The sequence below is a fragment of the Pongo abelii genome, chromosome 10 (genome assembly GCF_028885655.2).
Source record: "Pongo abelii isolate AG06213 chromosome 10, NHGRI_mPonAbe1-v2.0_pri, whole genome shotgun sequence".
NCBI lineage: Eukaryota > Metazoa > Chordata > Mammalia > Primates > Hominidae > Pongo > Pongo abelii.
In genome coordinates this window covers 66,221,684-66,242,446 of record NC_071995.2, presented here as the reverse complement: position 1 = coordinate 66,242,446, position 20,763 = coordinate 66,221,684, and the positions used below count along the sequence as shown (strand labels likewise).

The 20,763-nt window shown below is 40.9% G+C and overlaps 1 protein-coding gene and 2 long non-coding RNA genes across 3 annotated transcripts in view; 2 read left to right on the top strand and 1 right to left on the bottom strand.

Annotated features, from left to right (window-relative positions):
- Positions 1 to 5,563: 5,563 nt before the first annotated feature.
- Positions 5,564 to 6,604, top strand: LOC129049410 (uncharacterized). Its single transcript, XR_008512462.1, has 3 exons — positions 5,564 to 5,608; positions 5,789 to 5,926; positions 6,531 to 6,604. It is a non-coding gene; the product is annotated as an uncharacterized LOC129049410 (long non-coding RNA).
- A 4,020-nt stretch (positions 6,605 to 10,624) lies between these two features.
- The window catches only part of LOC129049409 (uncharacterized), a 47,843-nt gene continuing 37,704 nt past the window's right edge, over positions 10,625 to 20,763 (bottom strand). The window contains exon 4 of the long non-coding RNA XR_008512461.1: positions 10,625 to 10,781. This is a non-coding gene — a long non-coding RNA (uncharacterized LOC129049409). The remainder of the gene's footprint in view (positions 10,782 to 20,763) is intronic.
- IL26 (interleukin 26) overlaps positions 19,790 to 20,763 on the top strand; it is a 30,707-nt gene continuing 29,733 nt past the window's right edge. Inside the window, exons 1-3 of the mRNA XM_024257327.2 lie at positions 19,790 to 20,012; positions 20,098 to 20,154; positions 20,315 to 20,449. Coding sequence (XP_024113095.1) covers positions 19,842 to 20,012; positions 20,098 to 20,154; positions 20,315 to 20,449 — 363 coding nt within the window. The 5' untranslated portion in view covers positions 19,790 to 19,841. The remainder of the gene's footprint in view (positions 20,013 to 20,097; positions 20,155 to 20,314; positions 20,450 to 20,763) is intronic.

Here is a 20,763-nt window from a genome sequence, read left to right as displayed (position 1 = left end):
GAGTTAAGTAGAGTCCCCTAAAGCTCTCTGTCTTCCCCCTCTTTTTTCTGCCTGCTTTAAATCTGCTGTTACTAAGCTGCTAGTACTGAGATAAGACTCATTATTTATGGTCTAACTAGAATATTAACATTGAAAACTCATTTAAAGAAAAAAGGTAAAAGAGGTTTTGTTAAATCAAGCAGCCTAGAATTTTTAACCTCCTTAAAAGTTAATGAAAATAAATCCAACACCTCTTTTAAATATTACTCTTAAAGCGGCTCTTTTTATTCAATTTTACTGCAAGCTCTCAGTAATTATCCATCTGCCTCCCTTGAGCAGCTTCATGCTCTTAATATTAATGCTTTTATAAGGGAAATAGTACAAAGTTGCTATTTGCAGGGAGACCTCCTAAACTACTACCCAGATTAAATTTCTTTCTTTCTTCTTTTTCTTTTTTGAGATGGCGTCTTGCTCTGTCACCCAGCCTGGAGTAAAGTGGCGCAATCTTGGCTCACTGCAACCTCCACCTCCTGGGTTCAAGTGATTCTTCCACCTCAGCCTCCTGAGTAGCTGGGACTACAGTCACTTGCCACCATGCCCGGCTAATTTTTGTATTTTTAATAGAAACAAGATTTCACCATGTTGGCCAGGCTGGTCTTGAACTCCTGGCCTCAAGTGATCGGCCCGCCTCAGCCTCCCAAAGTGCTGGGTTTACAGGTGTCAGGCCCAAAATTTCTTTATACTTGTCCTAGTAATGTTATTTACCCCCAAACCACAACATTGATGTGCTAAGATACTAGGTATTTGTTTAACTGTTTTTCTCATACTCTTTGCAGCCCTTCTTCTTTTCTAAGTTTACTATATATTGTCATTTTCCTTAAATATGGCTCTGTTTTTTTGGTGTCTATCATGGCTAACTATTGCCTCAATGGCTGCAACCAGGCACCTGCTCTACCCAGTAATATCTCAGGTTACTAACATAACACATCGTACTAACTGCTGGATATGCCCACATAGGCAGGCACTCGAGAATAACATTACATTCCTAGCCATCCCACTCTCTAGAGAAGAAATGGCTAACACACAAACCCAATACTTGATACTCTGGATTTGACTACACTATGTACACGTACACCAAAAACACAGGTTTAGGAGGAGCACCTAGGTCAATTGATCTCTCATGGCAATCATCCACTGTAACCCAGTGAATAGGGAAGGCACCAGAAATGGCCTGTAAAGTGAGCCTTCAGAAACTCGGAAGGGCCTGGCCCTTTCCTAGGGGCTTTAACACAAGCCCATTGTAATTACACCCTCAAGTATAAAGAGACACACCAGGAATGGGAGCTGTATGATGACTGATGAGTTCACCGAGGACCTCCACAGGTTTTCTCTATGGTGGGAAAACAACAAAGTTAATGCCAGCAAAATTTAAAATGATTCCTTTATGCTTGTAAATAGTTTAGCAACTTGGATGGAATATATAGGAATAGGGGTTGAAACTGGACAACTTCTTAACCTCACTAATACGGCTTTTCCTCAATTTTCCTTTAACCAATTAATATTTAGAAATCTTATCTGTCAGGCCCCATATTTACACAACACAACAAGTGAAACTTTTACTCCCTAATGTGTGGATAACTACTTTTTCAGTCATTGCCCGTTCACATTGAATCCCCAGGGACCATGAAATCCCCCCTATTTATGCAAATTATACTGGAATCCAAACTAATCACACCTATGACTGGTTACAAAGTCCCTCCTTGGGAGTTTCATTAAAAGGAATTGGGTTCTTCTTTTTATGTGTATCCAACATGTTTCTGGCCTTGCCTATTAAGTGGATGGGCACCTGTACTACAGCTGCAGCCATACCTGGAGCGCATATATATAACTCCTCGAACTTCACAACCTCTGGCCAAGTTCCAAATTTGGTGTTCTTCCTAAGTGGAGCCCTCTAAAGGTCATCAGAAGAAAGAAAACAAAAGTGGAACTTAACCTCCCACCGTTTGGCATCCTTGCCACTGATAATCCCATTATGGAGAGAAATGTTCTAGAATATTCTATAGCCAGTGGACTCTTGGTTTGCAGGTATACCCATGCTCAAGCACAGCATTTGTAATCTCACTGATATGGTTTGGCTATGTCCCCACCAAAATCTCATCTTGAATTCCCACGTTGTGGGAGGGACCCAGTGGGAGGTAATTGAATCATGGGGGCTGTTCTCTTGATAGTAGAATAAGTCTCACAAGATCTGATGGTTTTAAAAAGGGGAGTTTCCCTGCAAAAGCTCTCTTCTCTTGTCTGCTGCCATGTGAGGTGTGCCTTTCACCTTCTGCCATGGTTATGAGGCCTCCACAGCCACATGGAACTGTGAGTCCAGTAAACCTCTTTCTTTTGTTAATTGCCCAGTCTCAGGTATATCTTTATCAGAACAGGAAAACAGACTAATACACTCACCATCTTAGTCCAGCAATCTTGGAAACCTAAAGTCACAGCCATTGAGGCCCAGCAACAGGCCCTAATTTCATTGTCAGGGGTTGTCCTGCAGAATCAACATGCTTTAGATGTGCTTACCACCAAGGCAGGAGGCACTTGGGCACTGTTAATTGAAACCTGTTGCTTTTACATCAATACTTCAGGTCAAGTAGAAGAAAGTTTAAAAAAGGTAAAAGAGAATATCAAAGTATCAGAGGGCCTTCAAAAAAGAGTTCCTCAAGATTTTTTTTTTTGGCACAACTATTCAAAACTTCTCCAGCTAGGTTTGGCCATGGGTTGCCCAACTTCTCCCCCCTATAATAATGTTCATATTAGTTTGTTTACTTGCACCACATATTTTTACTGCAATATCTCATGTTGCATCTTCTAGAATACAATAATCTCAAACCAAAATGTTGCTGCAGTGAGGGATATCAGCTTCTCAAAGAACTCCATGACTCCCCTTTAGATGCAGCAGAACACAATTTTAGGCTGCAAATGCGGTTCCCCCATAGTCTCACAGCAACCCTGCCCAATTTAAGTCCTAACTTAGGGATTTAGACCCATGGAAACTCCTAACTGAGCAGCAATCCTAGGTAGGGCCAACTCTTCACTTCTGGTCAGCAGGAAGCTGTTGGAAGATGAGACCTTCACCCACATGCCAAAGATTTGTCATTCTTCCTCTGTTAGGGGGGAAATGTGGAGTCCTAATTAGGGAAAAGGAGTTAGGCTGCTGGGACTGAGGGAAAGCAAAAAAAGCAAGTAGAGAAGCTATAAAGTCTGCTTTTCTTCATGGTCCAGGACATATAGCCCTCCTGCGCCCAGCTTATCACCAGACACCGGCGAGTTAGCTCCCTACAGCCTTGGCGTTATCAGTACTGCAGGCAGCACTCTTCGGCTCACATTCCAGTCTACAAAATCCCCAGCATGCCTTTGTTTCCCAGCAGTTAGCCCCTCTTTTACTAACTTGCCCATTGCACTCTTGCAACATATTATCATACTTTCTCTAATAAATCTGCCTTTCTTTACCTACAACTGTCTTGGTAAGTTCTTTTACCACCTGTACCATGGGCCTCAGATAGTTGCTGCTCACCCACGGCAGATTCCAAATGCTGAGAGGCACTGATGTTCCCTTTCAGGGATGATAGAATTATAATATTTTTTTCTGTGATTAGCTGAGGTTAAGGAGTCTTTCCTTTTCCAAATGAGTCTCCGTGTAATGACTAGAGCAAAAGTTGATATCATATTTGTTTTTGGCCAGTCTTCTGGAAACTGAGCTAAAAGTGGAAGAATATTTACCCCTAAAATTGGAAGGTAAGAAACTGAGAGACTTTATATTCAGATATATTTCAGAAATAGCTAGAGTCAACCTTGGTTTTTCCTTCCCTAACCCTGCACATTGAATGTGTCAGAAGTCCTGTTTGCTCTAACTCCAAAGTAACGGCTGAATCTGTTTACTTCTCATTCTGGCTAAAGCCCATCCACGCCACTATCATCTCTCCTCTAAATTACCATAGTATTGAAGTTTCTAAAGTTCCTCCTACTGTCTGTTTTTAACTCAGGAGCCAAAGTAAACTTACAAATTAAAAACAGTAGATTGGGCACATCCTGGCTTCCCCTAAGGGCTTCCCTTCACAGTGAGAATGAAACTGAAAGTTCATATCATCACCCCACCTCTGCAATCTCATCTGCTATCACACTTCCCTTGAGCTCTCTGCTGCAGTCACAAGGCCTACCTGCCGGTCCTCACACGCACCAGTCTAGCTCCTGACAAGGAGTCTTTGCACTGGCTGTTTTCCTAAGCCCAGAACAATCTTCCCACTAATATTTCATGATAATTCCCTCCATTCAGGTCCTGCTCAAATGTTACTGCCTCAGAAAGATCTACACTGGCCACCCTATCAAACACAACCTTTTCACCACCCTCCACACCCTCCCCTCCCCTCCCATCACCCCACTTCATTTTTCTTTGTTGTACTTAGCACATATGAAATTAGCTATTTATTTACTTTTGCCATTTATTTAATTTTCAGTATGTACTTATTTGGTGTTAACTTGATGCCATGGGATGTGGTGGTAAACATCATACATACAGAGCCTGTGTCCTCATAGAACTTGCGCTCTAATGTAAATATAACAGAGGACATATAGTATAATAACAAGCATGGATATCTGCTATAAAGAAAAACAAAGTAGGGCGTGGGGGTAGAACTTAATGGGGGTTAATTTAGGTAAGGAGATCAGGGAAGGCCTCTTGGAGGGCAGATATCTGAATGAGGTGGGGACAGGAGCCATGTGAATATCTGGGGATATCACCTTGAGATGAGGCAAGTTTGGCGTATTCAAGAAGTAGCAAGAAGGTTGGGACTGGAGTAGCCTGGGTGAAGGGCAAAGCTTAAGATGAGCCCCAGATTTGACTAGGACCAGGTATGTGCGTCTTTGCAAGCTAGAGCAGGACTTTGGATTTTGTTCTAAGGCTGAGGAAAAGCCACCAGACGGTTGCAAGCATGAGGAAGGCTTGGTATGACTCACGTTTTGTAAGATCACTCTGGTTGATGATGCAGAGTAAATCTAGGAGGAGTAAGGATAGAAGCAAGGCCAGGACAAAAGTCTAGGAAAGAAGCAGTGATTGCATTGGAGTGGAAGGGAGCAGAGCCAGAGAAATCTGGCGTGTGACTCTTACTGTGACACTCAGCTTGGGTTGCCTGGGAAATAGGAGTTATGTATGGATCACATTCACTAACAGGAAAAGTAATTCTTTAGTGTTTCTTCTGGTTCTTCATTTATACTATATTATTCACTAGCAGAAGGTGCTCCATATAGGAATTGAAGGAAGACAGGTGATTTTTTCTGAAAGGAAATTTTTAAGATTTGAGTAAAGACACTTAGATGAGGAGAATGAAGTAATACCAAGGGTTGAAGGCTGAAGTCCTCTTGTCTTGGAGGCAAACACAGCCTCAGTGAATTTATCGTCTGCCTGAACCAAGGAGATTCACTGGATTTTCTTGTAATAGCCTCTTGTTCAGGAGTATTTTCATTGGAAAATTGCATCAACTCAGAAGAGACAGACTCATTAAGCATTCCGTTTCTATGGGAATGAGGGTTTGTGTCACTTTACCAGGCAAAGGACTCCATTCTACTGTGCTTCAGGCAGAGGGTAAGGGAAAAATAAAGCGGCGGTGGAAGAAAGAATCCACACTTGTTAACTTGGGTCTTGTGAATTGCTATAAAAGCAGGAACTGTAGCAGATAGGATTTCTGTTCATTGTTTGTCTTCTCCCCTCCTTTCCTCCCTTTTATTTGAAGAGTACTGTGGTGGCTAATATTTTTGTTTTCAGGTGGGAATACGACCACAATGACATCATCCTATAATGATATGGTAGCTGATGAGATTCTATATGTTTCCTGTGCTGCCAATACACATTTTTCACCTGGATAAAGATAAGAGTGGATGCTGAAGACACAAGGGATACAAGGTGTCCATCTGGCCCTCCAGATCCATATTCTGTACTTTTCCACTCTACTTGGTGCCCAAAGAGGCTGACATATATGGATTGGTTCATATACATGCATGCTCTCTGGCTTTTGATTGCATTTGGCTAATGGAAGAAGTACCAGGAGATCGAAGGGTGGGCTGGGGGGTGGGGAGGATAAGGTCAGAGTATCTACTCCCTTGGAGCTCTCCTGCCAGGCTGCCATGCTGGTTGGCTATGTACTTCTACCAAAAGCCTCAGCTCTTGCAGACAGGCTTTCTCCATACAGATATCTTTCTTAGTTCTGAAAACCGCTCTCAACCCTGACCTCAACAGCCAGCTAGCTGTTGTTAGTCTCAGGGAATTGCACTATTTCTTATTGGTTTCCTTGAGCTCTTTCCACACCTGTTATGGTTTGACTGTTTGTGTTTCCTCCAAGATTCATGTTGAAACTTTATCTCCAATGCAATAGTATTAAGATGTGGGACTTTTAGGAGGTGATTAAGTCATGAGGGGTTCTCCCTCGTGAATGGGATTCAGGCCCTTTTAAAAGAAGCTCCACTCAGCCTTAGGCCCTCTTTTTTCCATTCCACCTTCACCCTGTGAGATCACAGCATTCGTCTCCTCTGGAGAATGAACAACAAGGCGCCATCTTGGAAGCAGAGAGAGCCAGCCCTCACCAAACACCAAACCTGCTGGCACCCTGATCTTGGACTTCCCAGCCTCCAGAACTGTGAGAAATAAATGTCTGTTCTTTATAAATTATGTAGTCTGTGGTATTTTGTTATAGCAGCACAAACACACTAACACAATGCCTTAAAAAATCAATCTATTATTAAACTCTTATCCATTCCCCAGTTTAAACGTAGCATACATTTTCTACTGGGACTCTGCCCTATTTACTCTTCTTCCCCTTCCATTTCCCTCGCCTCCCCAACTCCCACCCAGCAGCAGGATGGAGTCTAGGAATTTAGGTGAAATCATTTATGGACAATAAATAAAACCAATTTTGGGTATGTCTGAGTCGTGTGTAAATTTTTGATCCTGTAACAAAACAAACTTGGAAACAATAGTATTTTGATTTCTAAAATTCAAATACTGTTTAATATTTTGTTTTCCTGTTTCTCCAACAGTTTTCTCCACAAAGAAGTAGAGGTGCTGAGGCCAATGTGCACTATCGCCTACAGGAGCCTAAAATTCCCTTCTCCCTCTCAGTCCCAGGAGTGCCCTTGCTCCTTTCTCTGTTGGCTCTTCCCTCTCTGCAGCATCCAAGGGCATTCATAGGAATCTTTGTTTAATTTGGGCTACTATGCAAGCTACAGGATGAGAGATTCTTTCACTGGAATAATTCTGACTCCTCTTAACCTTGCATTTTGGCTGATTCTGTTGCGTGTGGCCCATCTTCCTCCTCTTTTCTTGTTACAGCTACTAAAAATATTCAGGGTGACCCAACGTGTTTCTATTAGTCACAGTCCCTTCGTTGTTTCTATGGGGCTTAACCATCTGGGTTCATTCTCTGCATCTTGAATCTTATGTTAGCCATGTGTGTGCAGTTTAATCTCTATAGCACCTAGAGATTGACCAGCTGAGTCTTTACCAGTAGGCACTGTTTCTTTTTGAAATTCACATGATGTGAGGTGCTTTTGTGAGCTGTTCTTTCATCTGTGACATTTTCATCTTGCTGTTGCCGCAGATGCTATTTTTAAGCACAGTAACTGCCCAGGAATTTTAGAACTCTTACATTGCTGCTTGTCTCAGTGAAATCCTTAGAAATTTCAATTCATTTTAGTTCCTAAATGATTTTTTAGATCATAGAGTATACAAGATCCTGCGGGATGGGCTTTGAAAACACAAGGTCAGATTTTATTTGGATGCTGCCCTGAAGAAGTCTGCAGTTGTCTTGAGAGGAAGACAGGCATGCAACAGCCTAGGGCACAAGTGGACTGACATGTGCTACAGGTGAGGCACCAACAAGATGACAATCATCACTGGGAAGGCACCGAAGGTTGCATTTAAGCTGATCTTTTGGAGGACAAGAAGGATTTAAATGGGTTCAAATGACAACACTGTGAAATTTCCCTATTTTCTTCCCCTTTGCAATCCAGCCATAGTTAATTGCTCCATCTTCAGGGCTCTCAAGATATAATTTACATCTCTCTTAGCATTTATCACACTGTAGTTTAATCCCTTGTCATGTGTCTATCTTGAGAATTTTTAAGGACAGAAACTGTTGCCTACATTTAAGCCCCTATAGCCTGAAAATGTCTGGCACTTTATAGGTGCTCAGTAAATGCTTGAGATGGATGCATAAAGGATTGAATGGCTTTCTGGACCCAAGGACCCAGATGAGCAAAGAGTTGGGGATGTGAAAGTGGACAGAGTGCTCAGGTGAGGGCCACAGGTCTGGGTGTCTAGAGCACAGCTTGTGAGGGCAATGCAGTGGGAAATGGCCAGTAGCTGGTAACATTAATTCTCTTCAGTTTTCTATTTCTAGTCCCTGGAAACGCAGTTCTTGATGGGACTTATGCAAAGGGAGATTGGTGGACTAACAGGATTTGGGGTCATACCGGGCCTCAGTCCCTAACCTGCTACAGGCTGATAAGATAATTCCATCAACGCTGTGTACTTTCACTTTCTCTTTGGTGGGTTTAGGCAGCTGATACTGATGAAAACTTCCCACCATCAGGTGCTCACAAGAATGATACGAAAGCTGGTGCCACTGATGGTGTGGAGTAAAATCCATTCAAAAAACTAAATACACAGCAATTAAGTTGTTTCTGACACAGCCAGACAAGAGGTGCTCCCTCAAAGGGAACACTCAAACTGTAGGAGACCCAATTACAGCCTAGTTGGATTGCTTTTATTGATAATTGCTGACGTGTGAAAGCTGCTAGGAACCCTGTGGTTTAAAGCCATGGTTGAATCATCTTGAGCTTTCTTCCCATGGTTTTGCCAAACTTTCCAGGCTTTCATCTTCAGAAGGTTGTTCCAATGGGGCTTGTCTACAGAGTGCATGTGATCTGCTCTTCACCGCCCCAGAACCTTTGAATGGAAAATTCCTTGTCCTTAAAATGAGAAGTACACCTATCCTCATGGAGAAATTAAATCACTTCCATCTTGGCTGGAAGAATAATTGTTTAAATTGAATTTTAATGATGCTCAGAAATGAAAACTAAGGTGCACCGTGACCAAGCTCCTCTCCCTCCCCCCAGGCTGGGAGCCCAGGGAGATGCTGATTTGCCCTCCCTCCAAATGGACCTGCCCTATAGGCAGAAATCCCCTCATAATCTGTTTGGTCAAATATGTCTCATATGTTCATTCTTATCATTGGCTTAGATTAGGAATGGACAAGTTTTTTTTTGTTAAAGGAAAAATAGTAAATATTTTAGGCTTTGTGGGCCACATATGGTCTCTGTTGTATATTTCTTCTTCTTCCCCTCCTTGTCTTTCTCTTCTTCCTCCTTCTCCTCCTCTTCTTTTCCCCTACCCCTTCTTCTCTTCCTACTCCTTCTCCTCCTGCCTTATCTTCCTTCCTCCTTCTCCTTCTTCTCAGCCCTTTAAAAGTGTAAATACCCTTCTTAGCTCATAAGCCTTACAAAAACCAGCTTCGGGCCAGATTTGGGTCATGATTTGCTGACTTCGGGCTTAGATTATCTGCAGTTCATCTCCTGGCACTACACACACTGACACCCAAATAAAATTCCGTGATTAAGATTAAAAGACATTGGTTTTGTGGGCAACTATTAAGATCTGTTATGAGTGGCAGATGGCAGATAAATTCAGCACTGGGTGTGACCCAGAGTTAACAAAAATTGCATTAAATTTCCATATCAACCACAGTTGTTATTGCAGAACAATAAAATCAAATCGTGACTATCGTAGCATTTTATCTTGTTAGCCATTTTAAAAATAGGGCAGTGTTAGGTTTACAGCAAAACTGAACAGAAGGTACAGAGATTTCCCATAAATACCCTCTGTCCCATGGATGTATAGACTCCCCCATGATCAACATCTCCCACCAGAGTGATATGTTTGTTATATTGATGAACCTACATTGCCGTTAGCCATTTTTGATAACAATAAGTTTTTTTTTATTACAATAGACAATAAATCTCTGTATCATCATGGGAACCATCTCAGATTCTCTTGGTCTGTCTTGCTCCACTGTTGCCACTGCAGTGATCATCTCTGGCTCTTTCTTCCACTCTGGACTCAGATAAAGTGCCATGGAACAGGTTGTGGAATTTACCTTCCCCTTGGCTGCTAAAGAGACCAGGTACCATCCAGAGGTTGAAGAAGTTAACTCCTCCTAGAGCAGGCGAGGAAGCTGGCATCTAACTTTCATTCCCCTCTCTCCTTCCCCTGGTCTGACCCAAGGCATGCCTCTGCATAGCCTTTGTGGAGATGTCCTACATGGCCAAGAGGCTGGCTGTCTCTCTTCATAAAGCACTGGCTAGATCACTTATGCATTGCCATGAACTTGCTCCCCATCCTGGTTGACCTAATTTCTTTTTTCCATCACTCTCACTCTTCCCTAATAGAGCTTCAGCACACAAACTTATCCTCATGCTCTATTTTCTGGGGAACCTGGGCTGAGCCAATTTCCTATGTGAATCTAAGCTCCATGAGGGTAAGAATTTGTGGGGGGGGGGCGAGGGATGGGGGTAAGGGGCATAGACAAGATATCTCTTTGCACCTAGTAGAGGCTCAACACATAATTTTTATTTTGCATTTTGAAAGAATTAATAAATGCATTGATTCAGGGCACAACCCATGGAAGACACGAGCACTGACAAGTTTGCTAGAAGAACTGGACACCTCTTATTAGTGGATTCCCATCATCAGAGAGCACATAGGCCTGTAATACAAAGAAACACAGACATATTTAACTGCAGTAATGGGAACAGATGGTGTGTAGGAAGTTACGAGAGAAAAGATGCAGAGAGAGAGAAAGAAGAAAAGTCATCGGCATCAGCCAACGCAGGGCTGCACTAGAGGCTCCTATCTAGCCCAGACACTCAGCTCATCTGCCCTCCTTCCCTCTGCTTTGGTTTGAAATGCAGAGGAGAGACAGGAAACAATGATGAAGGCAGGGGAGGGGATGCCCACTGTGGGCTCTGTAGATGTCTAAGGCAAAATTAGGAGATAAAGAGCTGCTTGCGGCTGCCCAATCTCAGAAGAGGATCAAGAAGAAGCTTCCAGAGAAGCCCTCCGAAAGCAGAGCTCATTATTTTATGCCAAATGTCCCCACATTTCTTCTTCCTCCTCCTCACGGCCCAAACATCCCTATAGTCTGTTTCGTCCCACAGGACATTCTGTGGTGATGGTAGGGAGGTGTCTCCAGTAGCCCGATGGTATTTATTGGGCACATAGCATGGACCAGTCACTGTTTGGAACCGAGGTAACAGCAACGAACAAGCAGACAAAAATCCTTGCTCCGATAAAGCTTAGATTTTAGCAAAGGGAGATAAATAGCAAACAAAATGCACAAATGAAATATATCATATGTTAGATAATGATAACAGCTTTGGAGAAAATAAAAAAAAAAAAAAAAGAGATGGAGTGGGAGTTGGGTGAATCCTAATTAGGGCATTGTATTCGTTTGCTAGGGCTGCCACCACAAAGCCCCACACACTGGGAGTGGGAGTGGGGTGAATCCTAATTAGGGCATTGTATTCTTTTGCTAGGGCTGCCACCACAATGCCCCACACACTGGGTGGCTTAAGTAACAGAAAGCTATCCTCTCACAGATCTGGAGGCTACAAGTCTGACATCACAGTGTCGGCAGGGTTGGTTCCTGCTGAATCCTCTCTCCTTGGCTTGTAGATGGCCCCTCCTTGTGTCTTCAGTTGGTCTTCCCTCTCTACCTGTGCCCTCATCTCCTCTTCTAATAAGGACTCCCGTCATACTGCATTAGGGCACAACCTAGTGACCTCATTTTTAACTTTATCACCTCTTTAAAGATCCTATCTTCAAATCTAGTCACAGTCACATTCTGAGAAGCCGAGGGTTAGGACCTCAACATACGAATTTGAGGGCATGGAGGACAACACATGCCCCCCATGCCTCCTTCGGCCTATAATAGGCATCCAGGAAAAACATTGCTGGGAAGGTGATATTTCAGCAAGGACTTGAAAGAGTTGAAAGGGCTAGCTATCTATACAGAAAAGCATTTCAGACAGAGGGAACAGCAAGTGCAAACACTGAGACACAGGCCTGCTCCATGGGCCTCACAAGAGTGAGGAGCCTATTGTGCTGGACTAGGTGAGCCAGGAGGAGGAATAGGAGCAAAGCTTGGGGGGCAGGGAGGGTTAGGGGTAAGGAGCATAGGCAAGATAGAATAGGTCCTTAGGCCGCAGAAAGGATATTGGCTTTTACTCTGGGTTGGAGGGGGATCCTTAAGGGAGAAATCGCGTTCCTGGTGCCCTGAAAGTTCAGGCTCAAATTCATTGCTCAGCCCAAGCAGAGTCTATTCACATGCTCATGTTGACTGCCTCAGGGACACAGGTTGAAGAGTTGAAGCAACAATTAATGTGTTTTGACAGAAAAGATACATCTATTTCTAGAGCTCTCACAATTGTGACTTCTAAACATCACCTCAATTCTTGATGTTATTACTGTGAACCTTCTTGTTGATGTACTTAGAAAATGAAATGGAAAGGTTATTTTGATGTCACCTGTGCTTTGATAAAACTTGAGAGGCTTTGTGCACTGTGCGTTCTTTTCTCTTTTTTCTTTTGCTGGGCTAAGAGTGAAGATGAAAACAGCAGAGAAGCTATTTTCCATTACCTTTGGTGCAGGCGATGATGGGCAATCTGCTTCTGTCTTATTTTTGAAATATAGTTAGGGTACCATATTCTTTGCAGATTATGTAGATGGTGTACTTTTCATTGTTAGAGAATGAGTAGCCAATATGTATAATGCCAGTTTGTCAAATCTGAAAATGCTAAAATAACCCCAAACCTATAAAGCTATGAAGAGTATTGATATATTGCAATAACAGCTATTGGAGCATACAAAATTTTCCTCAAAGGTAGGTTTATTCTCACACTGCCTATAAGGATTTTTTGGAATGATACATATGTAATGTTTACCTATTAATCTAGAGGCAAGATGGTACTATGGGAATACCACTGGGTTTGTTGTTCAAAGACACGGGTCAAGGCCCAGGTTTGCTACTTCCTGGCTTTGTGCCTTCAGGCAGGTCACATAACCTCTGTCAGTATCGGCTTTCCCACCTGTAAACTGGAGAAAACAAGATCCCCTGTACTTCTTATAGCAGTATTGGGAACATCAAGTAAAGAGGTGGCTTTGGGAAGTACTATATAAAATTAGATACTGTTATAATATATATGCAAGAGCTTTAAAATACCATAAACATTTAAGTTTTACTATTCCTTAGGTATTTCCTATTTTCATTTCTTCCTTTTTTCTTAGGTTACTGTCCCATCTCTTATTTTCTGTAGTGCCTACCACAGCCTCAGACATTCCTTGGGAACTGCTCTAATGTGGTGGGAGGCTGCACAGACAGTGGGAAGCACGCGGGCTTTGGAGTTCCACGAACATAGATTGGAATCCTCTGACACTTTTGAGCTGTGTGCCACTGGCCGTGTGATGAGACTTCCCTGCAGCTCAGATCCTTCCTCTAAAATGGAGCAATGCCAGCTGCTTTAAGAACTAACAACATTCTCAAATGTAACAGGAAATCTTCGGTTATGCCTGTATTTTAGGAAACAAAAATTGTCTGCCCCCAACTGCCTGTGGAATATTAAGTCGTCACTCATGACATTCAAGGTGTCTCTTAATTCTACTAATTTCTGGTTCAACAAACAAGTGACTAGGTCATGATTTCACCTCTTAAAAAAGCATTTAAATGGATCTAAATATGGTTTAAAAGCTGGATGAGGTATGAGTCTCTGCTTCTTAAGCATGTTTTTCTAGAGCTACTAAAAAGCTTACATTGACAACATAATTAAAAAAGTATTCTTCTGGATTATAGAAGAAGGCAAGTACCAGATAAGACTTGGTAGAGATATGACTCAGATGTGGCTTCTCTCTCTACTGCTGCATCTGTGGTGGGGCTCTTCTTTTCTTTTGTTTGCTTGCTTGCTTGCTTGCTTTCTTGCTCTCTCTTTCCTTCCTTCTTCCCTCCCTCCTTCCCTTCCTCCTCTCCTCCTCCTTTTTTAACAGTTGAGGTGAAATTCACATAACATAAAATTAACCATTTAAAAGTGAACAGTTCATTGGTATTTAGTATGTTCATAATGTTGTGCAACCATCACCTTTATCTAGTTCCAAAATATTTTCATTACCCTCAAAGAAAACCCCATACCATTAAGCAGTTACTCCCCATTCTGCACTCCTCCCAGCCCTGGGCAACCACCTTTCTGTTATCTGTCTCTGTGTACTCATTTATTCTGGATATTTCATACAAGTGGAATCACACAATACGTGACCTGTTGAGGCTAGTGTTCTTCACTTAGTATACTGTTTTCAGGATTTATCCATGTTATAGCCTGTATCAGTACTTCATTTAAAAAATGGTTGAATAATCTTCACATATATATGTATATATGTATATACGTATATATGTATATATGTATATACGTATATATGTATATACATATATACATATATACGTATATACATATATACGTATATATAAATACATATATAAATATATATGTATATATAAATACATATATAAATATATATGTGTATATATATATACACACATATATAAATATATATGTGTATATATATACATATATAAATATATATGTGTGTATATATATATACATATATAAATATTTATGTATATATACCACAACTGGTTTATCCATCCATTCATTAATGGACGTTTGAGTCCTATTTTCTGTTTTAAAGAATATAAGTCAAATGATAGAACTCCTCTACTCAAAATTCCCATATAACATAAGTAGGAGCTAAAGTCCTACCAACAGCCTAAAAGGCTCTGCATGATCTTCATCTGTTTCCTCCCTGGCCTGTCATCCTCCCTGTCCTCCTCCGTTGCTCTAGAACAATCCACACAACCTTTCTAGCTACAGTGAACCTGCTAAGCATGTTGTTTCCCTTAGCCTATTGCAGTGAGAGTTGCTTTTGTCTGAAACAGGTAACTCCATTGCTCACTCCCTTACTCCATTCATGATGTTACTTAAATGTTCCCTTTGCATTGAGGCCTTGTATGACCATATATTTACAATCATCTCCTATCTCAGCACTTCCACCTCTCTTACTCTAGTCTATTTTTTCAAAACATCTATTATTTTCCAACAGTCTATATAGTACTTAAGGCATATAACTTACATCTATTATGTTTATTTATTGTCTGCCTGTTCCCCCACCCCACTAGAACGTTTTATGAAATTAGGAATTTTGTGTGTTTTGTTTATTAACGCATCTCTGGCCCTAGTGCAGCCTGGAAGGTAATGAATACTCAATAAGTATTTGATGAATGGCTGTGTTAATGATGACATGTGCAAACCTGCAGAGTACAAGTCAGCTAGCCAAGGGCCAGGACACACAGGTGGAGGCTCTCAGGGAATGTTCATGTGCTTCTCCCCGTCATACCCTTCCGCTTATCCAGCTTCCACGTCTCCTTTCCTTCCTCTCCAGTCCATTTACAACACCTCTAACCTCTTCTCATCATGATGGTAAACAGGTTTACCATTCTGTTGGTTACCAGGCTTACCATTGTCCAATGTAGTGGGGCCTATCTTTTCTGGAGAGACAAAACCACAGTATCATTGCATCAAACATATTTAACTGTCTATCACTGTTTCTTATCTACATCCTCTGGCTCTATTCTGGAAAAAATATATTGAATTTCAGTTTTTATAGTATGATTATATAAAAATAGATCCATGTACTTCTTATGCACAGCTGTATTGATTTTAGGTTTAGGATCCTAAGAAATTACGCCAATCACTGAGATCATTAAATAACATATTTCAACCAATGTAAGATGTTGTACACTGGAAATTGCACCACTACTTTGTTTACCACTAATAAAGGAAAAAGTGCTACTGATTAAACTATGATGCATTTCTTTCTTAAGATTTAGCACTTGATTTTTGCTTTTCAAGTAAATATGTAATTTTGGTCATTTCTCCAAAAACAAATATTTACTTTTCTAATATCAAATTTGTGCCCCACTGCTGTTCTGTGTCTTTCTATGAACATATTAACATTAATTGTTTTAATGTGGAATCATAATCTTTCTGAAGACCTTTTAAGTAGCAATTAAACACCTGTAGTAACAACCATGCACACAGTTCAAGTGAAGTGATGTCATCATCAGTGCTTGTGACCAAGTTCAGGACTGCACAGGTGGGGATAACTGTGGATTACAATGCACACTGTCATTTAAGAGACATTAAAATATTAAAAAAAAAAAAAAAAAAGTGTGTTTCAGTGTCAACCAAATAGGTTAGTAACAACAATTAGTTGTTGCTTTTTCCCCATAGGAGGAAAGCAGATAAAAAGCGGTGTCACTGAAGACTCGAAGCGAGCTAAGACTCTGCACAGGAGTTGGTGAGCTGAGTTTGTTCATGGGCTACGCTGGGCCATCAGAGAGAGCAGCTAGCATTCTTTTCGGTGGGAGAGGACTTAAACTTTAAGGAAAATGACCGCCATGCTGGCATTTGGAAATTGGGGCAGTCAATTATATTTTTGGCAGATCAATTGTTTGAATATTCTCCTGTACATTACACAAGAGTGGCCTCCCTAAAATATCCTCTTAATGGTCCAAGTTCACCCTCTGGATGTGTGTGGGATTAACTCAATTCCTCATGCCTATGTATTTTTTTGGACATATTGTCAGATTGTTGCATTTCCTTCACTTTTCTCACTTTCTTCAACCATTTCTGAAAGCTCCTGAAGGCTCATGATAAACTTTAACATTATTCAGAGTATTACACATGCATTTATTATTTATTTCATAAATAATAAATCAGTAGCTACCACTTCCAGAGTGCATCTACAGCTGTCATTGTGCTAGACGTTCTATTTAGATTACTGTATTTTTGCTCACGACAATCCTCTGTAGTTAGGTGTGATTATTGTTCCATTTTAATGATGACAAAAACGGAAGCCTAGAGAGGACTAATAACTTCCAGAAGGCCATATAGCATCAGAGTGAATCAGGGTTTTGAAACCCAATCTCTTTGTAATTAATACCAACTTTTATACTTTCTGTATAAGTTACTTATGAAAGTGGCAGGGCGCGGTGGCTCATGCCTGTAATCCCAGCACTTTGGGAGGCCAAGGCGGGTGGATCATGAGGTCAGGAGATCGAGACCATCCTGGCCAACATGGTGAAACCCCGTCTCTATTAAAATGCTAAAAATTAGCTGGGCATGGGGGTGCGTGCCTGTAGTCCCAGCTACTCTGGAGGCTGAGGCAGGAGAATCACTTGAACCTAGGAGGCAGATATTGCAGTGAGCCGAGATGGTGCCACTGCACTCCAGCCTGGTGACAGAGCGAGACTCCGTGTCAAAAAAAAAAAAAAAAAGATACTCATGAAAGTGATATAATGAATATACATTCAGTGAAGCAGAGAATTATCTTTTCAATTGGTGCTTCTACAATATTATGCATTTATTCTAATGGCTCTTCTGTTATTTAGGACACTTCACGGGCTCCTCTTTGGAACTGTGTTCAGGGCCCATGTTTTGAACGTCCTTTTTAGTGGGCACTATTTAGTCTTTGAGATCAGATTTTCCTGCTTATCGAAGGACCCTAATGAGGCAGGTTTGCTGACTAAGATGGAGGATGACTGTGATCCAGTGGGTGATGTGGTCATTCATAAAGAAATGGCAACAGTTTTCTTGAGTTGGCTGTAAACCAAAGTAGTGGCATTCTAGGACTATATGTGGGTTTTCCTTGTGTGATGATGATTTCAGGGATGTAAGGTATTTATGGAAATTTAACTACCAGAAGTTAAAAAATAGCCAGAACCCACATCAACTTAATTTATCAATATAAGCCACTTGAGTTATCAATATTAGCCACAAGTTTTGTTGGTACACACCAGAGATCTGAAATTGGCTGCTCAAGGCAGTATATGGCTCTGGGAGGTATTTTGTGTCATCCTTTTATTGCACTCTGTTTATAGTACAGTGTGTTAACAGGCTATGTGATTAGATAGACTTTAAGATTGGTGACAATATAAGCATATTAGCCACAATTGTCCGGTATCTACCCACTCAGTGTGTTTGTATTAATCCTCGCCCTCTAAGGGCATTTGAGCTTTTGATTCCTCCATGTTCACACTGTTTCTTTCCAAAGGAACTTATAATACTAGGCATTCCTCTGCTCAAATAAATAAATAAATAAATAAATAAATAAATAAATAAATCCGTTTGTGTATTTCATGTCCTAGTTCAAACACCCTTTCAGCCACTCCCAACTGAAACGACTTCTTTCTTTTTCTGAATTTCATAACATTTCAGTGAACTTCACTCAGCACTCCCAGTCAGCTGACTTCTGCTATAGTTTTTTTGTGAATAGTTCTCATTTCAATTGATAGGGTGTGTCATTACCAGTGATCTTGCTCCTGGGGAAATAAGGCTTGGATTCTTCCAAGAGATCCACTCATGTTTTGAAACAGCAGACATCAGTCCAAGCATTTTTCTTATTTTCCCTTTTTCTGCTTGCTTTTTTTTTTTTTTTGACAGCCCTGCTTGCTTTCATTTGGAATTTAGTCTTGGGTTCTGATGCTTGTTATTGACTGACTAGTTTTGATGACTCTCTTAACTCACAACCAGATTTCTAGTGTTGACTTATCCCTGATACACATTAACTCTATTAATTCTAGGCTTTAGTGAACTATCTCTGCTTCTCAGAATATGACTCTGGGCTGCCCTCTTCTTATATTGGGGCTGCTACCCAGAATGAGCCATATTTACCATCTAGGAAGAACTGGGACAGAACTGAGGATGGGAGTTTATGGAGAATCCACCTTGGTGGATCCCTCATACCCAGCACTGGTTTTTGTATAGGCAGTTCTTTAATAAAGATGTGTGAATGGAAGAAATTTAAAAAATAAAGCAGTTATGGTAGCATCTCATGATGTGACAAAAGTATTTACTCAATTACTAATGGATGCACTTCTTTAGATGAGATGCCATGGTAGATGCTGGATTCAAAGGTGAAAATATACGATCCCTTTCTTCAAGGAATTTGCACTCTCCTGGAAGTTGGGAGTTATAAGGAAAGTCTGAGTGGTAAATTTGGACAGAGATGACAGAGAACTTATTACATTATGGACCTTAGTCCTAGGTCCAGTTCCAAACATATCTTGAATATGTTAAGGGGAGTTATTGTTTCTGCACTGGAAATGTTGTTGCTGCTATCTGCAGAATAATGGCCTCTGGGGGAAGCTGGGTGAAGGATGTGGCAAGCAATAAACACAAAACCCATTTGAATCGTGAGCAGATTTCCTGGGCTGCCCATTTCCAGCCCCTTGTTAAATTTTTCTGGGATTCTGGTTAGAAAAGGAGATTTTTCACATGGGGTTTAAAAAATTATGACACAGCCCCCTGGAAATCATCCTGTTTTTATTGGCATGCCTTTTAAAATAATGCAACCTGCTGTGATAGGCAACTGAAATTCTGAATTTTTTTGGAAATGAGAACCCAATCTTACCAGTAAGGCTGAGCTTTTAAATAATGTCAGTTGATGGTGTGATCAGCGTTTTTTGATTATGAAGCAAGCTCTTAAAAAAATAGAACAACCAAAGTGATCTTCCTCTATATAAACTGTAAATTATCTTTCACAGCACCTCATTGGACTGGTGGCTTTGAGGGCTACATTAAGTAGGTTATCCTCTCATCTAACCGGCACTAGTATCTCTTGGGCTGCTGTGAGTGACACACGCTGAGTGGGGTGAAGGGAAATGCTGGTGAATTTCATTTTGAGGTGTGGGTTGCTGTTAGTCACTCTGTCTCTTGCCATTGCCAAGCACAGGCAATCTTCCTTCACCAAAAGTTGTTACCCAAGGGGAACACTGTCCCAAGCTGTTGACGCTCTCTATATCAAAGCAGCATGGCTCAAAGCAACGATTCCAGTAAGTATTAGGCTCTGCTTAAAATCATGACCTCAAGGACATTTACAATCTTGGATACAACTTATTTCTTTTTGTTTTATTGTAGGAAGACCGCATAAAAAATATACGATTATTAAAAAAGAAAACAAAAAAGCAATTTATGGTAAGTCAAAAAGTCGTCTTCTTTTTTACATTTCCACTTATTTGATGTTTATTTCCCCCGCATTTAAATTTTTTTCAGAGAGTAATTAAGTAATGATCAGGGGAACATTAAAAAAAGATCCATAATTTACCATATGCAATTTCTTGTATCTTATTTTTAGAAAAACTGCCAATTTCAAGAACAGCTTCTGTCCTTCTTCATGGAAGACGTTTTTGGTCAACTGCAATTGCAAGGTTGCAAGAAAATACGCTTTGTGGAGGACTTTCATAGCCTTAGGCAGAAACTGAGCCACTGTGTAAGTATACACAACAAATACTGTGCATTTGATCCTAGAAACCTATTTAGAAGTCAGCATGTAAGAATCTGTCTACACACCAAAGGGTGAGTAAAACGAGCTTCGTAATTGTTGGCTTGTAGTCCAAATGGAGAGGTCATCACCAGGGAAATAGCATCAAATAACTGTACATTACTCAGAATGCTGCTATTTATTATTTCTTAAAGAATGGCTCACAAAACACACTGAAGAGAGCTAAAGTAACATGAAATGGTTTTCAAATAAATACTTTAAAATCATTCTCTCATTATGCGATTCCCAAGTAATTCATTCAT